General features: G+C 41.6%; 2 protein-coding genes across 5 annotated transcripts; both read right to left on the bottom strand.

Annotated features, from left to right (window-relative positions):
* Nucleotides 1-65: 65 nt before the first annotated feature.
* Nucleotides 66-2,062, bottom strand: LOC102313600 (cytochrome c oxidase subunit 6B1). 2 transcript variants are annotated; one of them, XM_005939553.3, is made up of 4 exons: nt 1,933-2,062; nt 1,140-1,266; nt 744-844; nt 66-330 (listed from the first exon to the last, which is right to left on the bottom strand). In XM_005939553.3, the coding sequence occupies exons 2-4, from the start codon at nt 1,243-1,245 to the stop codon at nt 277-279; spliced, it is 261 nt and encodes an 86-aa protein (XP_005939615.1). In that variant the 5' UTR covers nt 1,246-1,266; nt 1,933-2,062; the 3' UTR covers nt 66-276. The 2 variants fall into 2 exon arrangements, with proteins under 2 accessions (XP_005939615.1, XP_005939616.1); XM_005939554.3 differs by lacking the exon at nt 1,933-2,062 and adding an exon at nt 1,866-1,890.
* A 980-nt stretch (nt 2,063-3,042) lies between these two features.
* On the bottom strand, nt 3,043-9,372 carry fam234a (family with sequence similarity 234 member A). Of its 3 annotated transcripts, none has more exons than XM_042227564.1 (12): nt 9,291-9,372; nt 8,056-8,358; nt 7,868-7,978; nt 7,603-7,785; nt 7,195-7,325; nt 6,882-7,014; nt 6,131-6,263; nt 5,898-6,038; nt 4,954-5,035; nt 4,690-4,842; nt 4,498-4,600; nt 3,043-4,181 (listed from the first exon to the last, which is right to left on the bottom strand). In XM_042227564.1, exons 2-12 carry the CDS (start codon nt 8,321-8,323, stop codon nt 3,973-3,975), a joined length of 1,647 nt encoding a protein of 548 aa, XP_042083498.1. In that variant the 5' UTR covers nt 8,324-8,358; nt 9,291-9,372; the 3' UTR covers nt 3,043-3,972. The 3 variants fall into 3 exon arrangements, with proteins under 3 accessions (XP_042083498.1, XP_005939614.1, XP_042083497.1); XM_005939552.2 differs by lacking the exon at nt 9,291-9,372 and adding an exon at nt 9,042-9,180 and having other exon boundaries at nt 7,201-7,325; XM_042227563.1 differs by lacking the exon at nt 9,291-9,372 and adding an exon at nt 9,042-9,180.
* Nucleotides 9,373-9,455: the final 83 nt, after the last annotated feature.

Consider the following 9,455-nt stretch of genomic DNA (forward strand, 5'->3'; position numbering starts at 1 on the left):
ATGAATAACCTCATGGGGGATCAGCAGCATGCAGTAAAGAGACAAAATAAGACGGGACAAGCCAGTTCCATAAATATATCCTGAGATATTTTTTTATTAATGCAGAATCTGCTGTACATTTCATGATATCTTTAAGGAATGACCATTCAGTTTCGGTGTGATCTCAGGACAGAGCGTTAGTGGAAAGGCACACCGCAGGTTTTATACCACTCGTACAAACATTCTACTGAAAAGATTACATCTCTGCAGACTATCGGCATTCGAAATGCTTAAGCCTCAGATTTTTCCAGCAAAGGTCCCATCTTCTCTCTGCTCGTCCCATTTCTGGATCTAAAGGGACAAAAATTTTAGAGGAAAAAAAGAAAACTTTTGAGACAAAAATATTTATTTTTAGTTGATTGAACTATGTAAGAGTGTTAATCCTCAAACTACATTTTTGTACAACTTGTGATGTTAAGCAAAGCTTAGAGAGTGGAATCGCTTTGGCTGATAAAGTAACTCAACATGTTGATGTATTTTTAGTCAGCTGTGTGATTAGGGGCAAATCTCCAAACTGTGTTTTCCATGTTTTCCTTATTTTTGACTGTTTGGGCTGAGCAGGAATGTGAGGAATCATAAAGTTGTTTGACCCCTGCTAAACAAACTCTTCCCACCAATTAAATTACCATGTACATGCTGCCAATACGCTTTCAGCAAAGTGGCTTTTCTGTTAGAAATGAGATGGTAACATTTCTTATATTTACCCAGGAGATGGGGCACAGCGATTTGTAGACCCTTTTGTACCACTCGCAGGGCTGGGTGTCTAATCCCTTGGCATCCAAAGCTTTCTGGCAGCGGTAGTAGTCTATAAATAGAGAAACAACAATGGTGAATATCAAAAATAACCTTCCAGTAGACCCTGTGAAGAAATCTGACTGGGCTATCTTCAGGCCAGATGTCAGGGTCAGTAGGTGAACTATGATAGCCTTTATCATGATTACTATGACTGAATAATGTTATAATAATCCAAAATTTTACTAGGTTGTTATTGCCTTTTTAAAGCACAGCATAGTCTTGCTTTAATTGGCAGTTCCTCTAGTCGCTTTCACACATTTAGAGAAAACAACAGGCACCTCTTTGACCTTGAGGTGTAGTCTTACCCACGTAGTTGGACCAGCAGTTCCTGGTCTGGTTCTGGTTGGGGAATCTGGAGTCAAAGGGAGCCGTGCGGTATTTCTCAAGTTTGGCTTTAATGTCTTCGGCCATTTTCACCTCTGGAAGGAGAATCTAATGAATGGGTGCAAAAGGGGAAAGAAACAGGCACTCATTAGCCTGTGTGTGGCAGCCTCTTGTGAGGATAACATCTGCAGGTTGCCTTCTATGTGCGGAGATTGAACAGTGGCCGGCGGTGACGATCTGTGACGCCTTAAAATTTCATATTTGGGCAAGTGCAGCGGATTGCTGTCTGCGGCACCTGAAGGCTGCTACTAGAAATGCGGCACTTTCATCACCGTCCAATCTATAATATCAAACTACAGTCAAACATAAGCAGTGATTAAATATGTAGGACAAAGTGGGAAGGCCCTAAATGGTAAAATGCGCCTTATTAGCCGGTATTGGCAGTAATCAATAGCCTTAGTTACCAGGCCAAAAAGCGTTTCCTCCGCACGTAGCCCAGTTTCTCTTTCTTTTTCGCACAACCTGGTAACACATTCGCTATTTCTCTCTACTAGTGTAATTAGTTTCTTTAAGAATGCTACTGAAAACCGATTAAAACACTTCCTATCGATACCCAGAATTAGTGGTGCCATTTTTGACACACCACTTCCCGAGCGGTTATTTTGATGACTACACACAGAAATGAATAGAATAAATAGAAATAATACCTAGCGGACGGTCTGCGCAAGACGAAAACGGTACTTTAGAGGGTTAGAGCATGCACGTAAACGGTACCTTAGTCGCAGATGCTGGCTCGGCTCAAGTGACTTTACACCGGACGGTGAGTGTCGTTACTCTGAGAGACAGTGCGCGCTCCACGCGTGCGCTCCGGTCTGAAGATATTGGAGCCGTGCAGTTTTATCATAAGGGAATGGCGGATACAGGTCACATTGAAATGACAAGACTCTCACAGTCACACTTTGTCTACACGCAAATGTTTGCTTTATGTCGTGTTTTGGAGAATAAAAGCCCTGAGGGGTGAAAGCCCAGGGGCGCAGCGGGAGGTGTTTATTTTAGCTTTAATTTGTTGTTCGAGGTTTTACTCCTATGAAGCCGGAAGTTTTCGGCTCCTCTGTGTTTCTGTTAATCATTAATATGATGTTTTTGAGGTTTTAAAGCATATGAGCTGGATAGGTTTGAGTTGGATGGCCATAAAAAGTAATTTTCCCTTCATGTGGGCTTCCTATATTTCGGATTTCAAGTGAAGTAAAGCTGGCCAAACCAGGAACTCTGTCAAGAAATGCCTGCAATCGTATGGAGGTGCTGCAGTCGCACTTTATAGGACCTACCAGCTGTGAGCTAAGACACGGAACAGATGAGCAGTCCGTTTTTTATGTGGCAGGTCTATTAGCCTGATAATAATAAGCAGAGTGACGTGTTAACCGTGTAGTGCCTCAGGAGCACTAACTACACTTTCAGTGCATGAGCTGCATTTCCGCGCGTAACTCCTTTACAGGTAGTGCACTTGCACTATCCGCGCGCCTATCCGTCTCCGGTCGCTGTCCACGCGGGTCCACTCCCTTCCAGCCAAGTCTCGGCGCCTTCTCCTATTTTGCCTCAAGTGCGGCTTTCCATAAAAATTCCAAGCATTTCCCTACAAGGAGAGGCTCTCAATCCCCTCACATGCATTCAGGAGGAGCCCCACGGCAGTCTTGCGTCACGGTAAATAAATGACGCGGTGCACGTATTTAGGGAGTAAACTGCACGGTACTGCCCCAGAGATACGTGACTGCCTTGCATACATCCATGCCGACGGTCTGTCCGCGCTTTACTGCACTCTGTGTGTGCGTGCACAAGATGGCGACAAACAGCCTGTTTTTATTCATTTCGATTAAACAAAAGCAATTTCTTTAAAAATATTTTAATATAGCTCAAATCCAAACATTTCATTACAAGTCAGAAAGTAAAGTCATCTCCAATAAAGGCCTCTTTCACAGGTTCAATATGTCCATGTTCAGCAAAAATAAGAACCTCGTCTTCAGCCTTAATATAAGTTACCAAGGGAAAACAGCTTCATAAGGAGCTGTTCAACCACAGCAATAACTCTTATTTGATACAGCATTGACTAAATTGTCAGTGTGCGTTATATAGCATTACATCTTACAGCATGTTGGATTAAGTAAGTAACAGTAAAGGGTCATCGATGTCAACATCAGTACCGTTGACTGCCAGAGTGCCTTATTGATACTTTCACAGACAGGATCCCTTACAAATTTAACACATAACATTTAGTTTATACCATAAACCAGCCTTACAACTGTGTATCTATTTTATTTAGGCTATTTTTAATTTGACACACTCAGGAAAAGCCTCTGTAGTGGCATGCATCTGCTACCTTTAAAGCACAGCGTGACATACAGTTGCATAGATCTGAACAGTCCAGCTTCTACTGTTTTTAACGATCATTGCACCAACGCATGAAATTGCTAGAAACAATACAAAAAGGCAGATCTGATGGGTTTATCAGCAGGAGAACAGCAGTCTGAGTAGAGTGATTGTCAGTGAACAGCAGCTTTTTTCTGATTCTATACAGGTTTAGAGTTTTGACAATATGAAGGATATGCAGTGAAGAAGAGTGAATATAGACAGTGTCCAGTTTGTCCACCGGAGAACATCCCTGTCAAAGCAAATCAACCTAAAGTCTTCTAAAGATAAAGGAGTTTCTTTGCTCAGCAGTTGGAAAGTCACAATTAGTTTACAACAACTTTGGTTTTGAAAATCAAGTTAAGTCAGCATAAAACCGATGATATACTGCACAGGTTACAGCCGGCCTTTTCACCAATCGCTAAAGCGGAGTCGGTTGAAGGCCTCTTTAATGTCCTCGTTGGATTTTGTAGTCCCGTCGCCAAAATGGAGTACTTTGCTGTCGGGAACGTCCTGCTTCAGCTTGCGCTTGCTGAGAACCACGGTGCCTTCGGCTCCCTCCTCCTTAGGGCCTATCAGCAGGATGTAGGCAGCATGGCGCCCACGCTCCATCAGCGTGGCTACAATGAAAATATATAAGTTACCCAAAAATAAATAAATAAAAAAAAAAACACTGCTCGATCTGATTTCCTTGTGTTGTTTCTTAAAAATAATTATTGTTGGTCCAGGTTCAACATCGCAAGTGACCAATCACGTTGCTTGGATTTTTTATTCCAAGGCGCAAAACTATGTCATCAACATGTGATTGGTCACTTGCAATGTTAAACCTGGACCAACATTAATTAAGATAATCCAGGTATAACACCAACACGGGGATATCAGATACACCCTGGAAATACATCGTACCAGTAATACCTTTGCTAGAACAAGAGGTACCTTTAAATGCTATAATGTGGTCTACGACATTAGTGGACTCGAGGAGAGCATTCGAATAGAGAGGATGCAGCATGTAAGAGCGTCGTTCACTTGTTACTGGTTCCTGAAAGGAAAACATTGCAGCTGTCAGGGAGCAGTTTTGTTTGTGAGAAACGTGTAAAATTATCATATTCATAAAGGTAGTGTACTTACAGATGAGTTTGACTCTGAGGGCATCAAGCCCCAAAACATGAAGACTGAGAAGTAGTTGGTGGTGTCGATGGAAGCGGGTCTCGGGGAATTAGGACTGGCCAAGAGCTGGACTTCCCACAGCACACCGCCAGTCTTCCCATCCAGGATTATTATCTACATTTAAAACCAAAGTGGTCTAGTTTTTCTATGATTCACACTGATCACCTCATGCCAGCAGTCAGGCATTGAAATAAAGCTGTTTGTCACGTTTTCAATTTAACTTACCCTCTTTGTGTTGTTGCCAATATCCTCCTCAATGACAACATCTATTAAACCATCTTTGTTAAAATGACCAAAAGAGGGTTCACTGAAAAAAATAAAGAGAAAAGGCTGTTTTTCCACCCAGCGAGTCCTAGTTAATAACAACAAATGGTTTACTTTGATATTTATTTTGCTCTCCCACAAAAATGACCAGAATTTAATACTGAATGTTTGAGATTGTTGGTTTTTGTTGTGTTTTAACACAATCTGACTTCTGAGCAAATATATTATTTTAATGAGATGTATAAATTATTTAGTGGATATGGACATGTCTACAGTACATTTAGGAACTATTTTTCCAGGTCTATAAATGATATAGCTTTACCATCCATGCATCTACACTCACACGTTTATAATCACCAATGAGCCTAAGTCCACAAATTGCATGTCTTTGTACTGTAGGAGGAAGGCAGAGTACCCACACAAACATGGGGAGAACATGCAAACTTCACACAGATAGGCCTTGGCCAGATGTTGGATTTGAACCCAGGACCTTCTTGCTGTGAGGCAAGTGCTGCACAGCTATGACTGCAGCTCACCAGGGGGAAAAATAAATAAATAAAATAAAGATGTTTTTTGTTTCTGTAATTACTTAATAGCCTAACTTTTTTTAGGTGAAGTATTCAATTTAGAATCACAAATGTTAGTGTATCTGTAAACACTGATTATGTTATTGCACTAATGCATGCCATGTATTCATTATGGTAGGAAAGATGTAGGTAAGTGCTCTTGTTGTTTTTCTTCCCTTTCTGTATCCTTGGCATTATGGAATTTGTCCAGCAATCTCAACGGTATCGACCTTGTAAGCACTCTGTACTGAGGTATTAATTAAGCTGCTGTGCTGTGTAACTAAGCACTTTCCTCTTATTCTATGCACATGAAATCTAAAGCATACACAGTGGGTTTACCTGAGGACTGAGCTGGTGTTGAATCTCCACAGTAGCTCCAAATGTTTGCCATCAAGCAATGCCACCTCCTTCCCAGCCACAACCAGCAGGTTGGATGAATCATCCGTTTCATCGGTTTTCAGCATTCGACTCACTTCAGACCTATAAAGCAGAAACAAATAGCAAGTCTCAGGGTAAAAATCCCCATGACAACAGGCGGTTTTGTAGAAGTGATAATCAAAGTTCCTTCTTACTCGTAGATGGGTACAAGGCCGTCTGTGCCACTGGCATTTCTCTCCAGGTGTTGGTCCTTCTTCAGACCCATATCCATCCCTGCTTTAGCCTTGGCAGCGATCTTCCACAGTGCCCAGCCATACAGCCCAGTGTCTACGAGTAAATACACTCACTCACTCAATAATTCCCTTTCCTGTCCTAGAATCAACAACAGGAAGAAAACTAAAAGCTGACGAATCTTTTGAAAAGCGAGTAAAGATGAAAAGTTACAGTAAATGAGCCTCACTGTAAGAACTGTTGTTAAAAAATGCAGCAAGGTTAATATCAGGTAATATCAATATTTAACAAACATCTCTATGATAACGTTTCTTTTCCAAAAATGTTGTTACTGAAGCGTTTGATGCACACCTGAACCCTAACCAAATCTCTTTGACCCACCTCCTTTGTAGACATCTAATACCTGCGGGTAATTTTCTTTGGGTCCATAAGTTATTATTAATCAGAACATATGACTTTATTCAACTTTTAAATAAGTTGTTACAGGACAAAGATTCACATAATCTTTTAAGCCTAGACTAAAGGTGATCCTATAAAAGGTATAACAGTGCAGCTGTTATTATTCAGCTTTTGTTATGACTAAGCATTAAAGAATAATCTGTAACAGTTTGAGTTTTGCAACTGTACTTGGATAAAATGCAACACTTATCATTGAGAACCTGCTCAACCGGTTTGCCTGCAGAGTAACTGTCACGGATGATTTCATACACAAACCTTTTTGCAGTAGTACGTAGTAAGAACCTTTCTCAGTGCGGTGCAGAAGATGACTGGCTGTCTCTGTGGAATCAAGAACCACCGTAGTGCCGATTTGGTCACCCGTCTTCCCTGAGAGCAATACCAGCTGAGTCTGCAGATATGACAGGAGACACTGAGACTGGGACGATTCCATTTTTGCTTTAATATTATCATTAATATCAACACTTTCAATGGGGAACATTTCCATATTTGAGTCTTTTTACAGCAAGAGAAAAACATAATAAAATATACCAAAAACCAAGAAACAGAATAATATAACTCTTAACTTCACCTTTACCTGTGTGTTATCAGATGCCACCAGAGCCACATCACCAACTTTGTCCCCATCCAGATCTGGGACACTGAGAACGGGCGCAGAGCTGCGCAGCCCAGTAGGCTGAGACTGTTGCCAGATTTTCGTACCTGAGACAACCACACCGCACAGTAACAACGCAGGTTACAAAAGACATCTTTCTTGACCTAAAACGGATCTTTAGAAGTTAAAATTGCTTTACTTCCTTTCTTTAACTAGACTTCAGGAACACTATATTAAATGGTATGTCAGTAATTTGTTGCCGCTAACAAATTGGAAATGGGTACAATTTTTTTCTTAGCCAGTAAAATCCCCAATTCTCTTCCTCTTAATTAAATAAAGGATTTGATTTGCCACTACTTGCATTGAGTTTGTTTTTTCACTAACCTGTACGTTTGTCGATGGCTGTGAGTTTGTCAGAATGGGACAGCAGACAGTCCCAGGTTCTGCCCGTTTCTCTTTCGAGGCCACACTGGGCCCAGTGGAAGTCGGGTTCCAGCGGACAATCCCACAGGTTCTCTCCATGTGTGCCATCCAGTGCCAACAGAAACACGCATGGTGAGGATAGACCTGGAAAACCCACAGTTTTTCTAAACAAACATAACACACAATGGGTGTATTGTATTCTCATAAACAGAGGATCAGTCTCTACCTTTATCAGCACATGATCTGTTCTGTGTCACTTCTGTGGTTTTGAGAATAAACAGGACATCCATCACCTTGTCTTCATTTGCATGTTCAAAAGCTAAGAAGTTGTAGGTTGCTGTGGTGAAGAAAAGAGAAAGTAGTGCCTAATTATCTCGCAACTATAACACTGTCAAGCAGTGAAATTGCACTCACCTGCTCCAGGGAATGAACTGTTCCAGGTAACGAGATATTGTGGCCTCACGGGACAGGGGATGATGAAGGAGAAGGCAAACACGATGGTGAGGCAAAGGAACAAGGACAAGAAAAAGACTGCAGTTCGCCAATGAGACAGTTTGGAAAAACCCAACTCCTTGCAGCTCTTTCTCTTCAGCTCTGTTGCTGATGGTACTGTTCCTGCCTCTGCACCATCTTCTCCTGTCTTCAGAGGGTCGCCCTCAGTGGCTTGGTCTGTGGTCTCCATCACTGCCTTAACGCATTACTGGCCCACTGACCTGCCTAAAAGGAGAAAAGAGATTATGGTAAACACTTACGTAAATACATACCACTGCAAATACAAATTGTCATATACAGTTCCAGTGTGGAGCGGATTATAAACCTGCATGTGTCAAAGTAACCATACAAAACTCGCTGGCATTCACAGATACACTCTGTGGGAAATAATACTGGAGGCAGCAGTGTCTAGCAGTCCAGCTATTTCTGCTGCATCAACCTTTGTGAATCTTTGCTTATTCAGATGTGCCAGCACAGATCCAGACGCTTCTCAGCACAAAAAGAGCAGACCCATAATAAACATCGCTCAGGATTGCACACCATATTATTTGTTCTGCAGCAACAGGCTTATTACTCACACGTAAAAAAAGAAAAAGAAAGATAAGGGCGTGTGCTACAAACTTCCTTATGTATATTACAAACAGACTCGCACAAAATTATTTTACGCCCCGAGACCGTGCCGTGAAAGTCTTTTCTTCGCCTTAGTCAGTTCCGGATAGCTATCTATATTAACGAGATTAGGTATTAAAAAAAGTTTACCCTCAACACCTGGGTGGATTAGTTTGCTAACTTGTTGAACGAAGGCCAGCCCCGAAAAAAGGGACTGTGTGTAATATTACCACAGAAAGCGGCCCTCGATTTGAGGTTAATTCAATAGTTTAAGCAGATACAAATAAGGTTTTTCTTACTTTAACTCTGCACCGCCGACTCCTGCGTTCTTTGGTGCGGCTAACTTTAGATAGCAGGCCTGACACAGGCTAACAAAACTGCCTGTCAACCCCAGTTGCGTAAACAAATCACAGGCAAGCCCACCGTCCTAAAAGGTTCGCGTACCCCGAATTTGTCTGACAGGTAGCGCTACACATTGAAAATGTACACATTCAAATAATATTGAAACCTCCGAAACAACATGAACCTTAACATTAAGATTAATTTACCTAAATTTGGGTATTGCTTGTAGCAAGAGGTGCTTCAACATGATGAATGCCTATGGCGAATAGCCGTTGCCTGAAAGTCATAGCTCAGGGTCTATCAGTAAACGTGTTGTGATTGGTTGTTGTACGCGTACTTGGCCGTTTCGATTGGCACATTTAGACGGAATC

This window comes from Haplochromis burtoni, unplaced genomic scaffold (genome assembly GCF_018398535.1).
Source record: "Haplochromis burtoni strain Fernald_Lab_line unplaced genomic scaffold, NCSU_Asbu1 Contig_268, whole genome shotgun sequence".
NCBI classification, from domain to species: Eukaryota; Metazoa; Chordata; class Actinopteri; order Cichliformes; family Cichlidae; genus Haplochromis; species Haplochromis burtoni.

Bases quoted from the DNA above. Each gene is read 5' to 3' on its own strand.
- LOC102313600 (XM_005939553.3), bottom strand. From the start codon at position 1,245: ATGGCCGAAGACATTAAAGCCAAACTTGAGAAATACCGCACGGCTCCC. The intron at 845-1,139 runs GTAAGACTACAC...CTCTATTTATAG, and splicing joins CTGCTGGTCCAACTACGTGG to ACTACTACCGCTGCCAGAAA. The intron at 331-743 runs GTAAATATAAGA...TTGTCCCTTTAG, and splicing joins CGCTGTGCCCCATCTCCTGG to ATCCAGAAATGGGACGAGCA.
- fam234a (XM_042227564.1), bottom strand. From the start codon at position 8,323: ATGGAGACCACAGACCAAGCCACTGAGGGCGACCCTCTGAAGACAGGA. The intron at 6,264-6,881 runs GTTTGTGTATGA...ATTTACTCGTAG, and splicing joins CTACGTACTACTGCAAAAAG to ACACTGGGCTGTATGGCTGG. The intron at 4,843-4,953 runs GTAAGTTAAATT...TTTTAAATGTAG, and splicing joins TTGGCAACAACACAAAGAGG to ATAATAATCCTGGATGGGAA.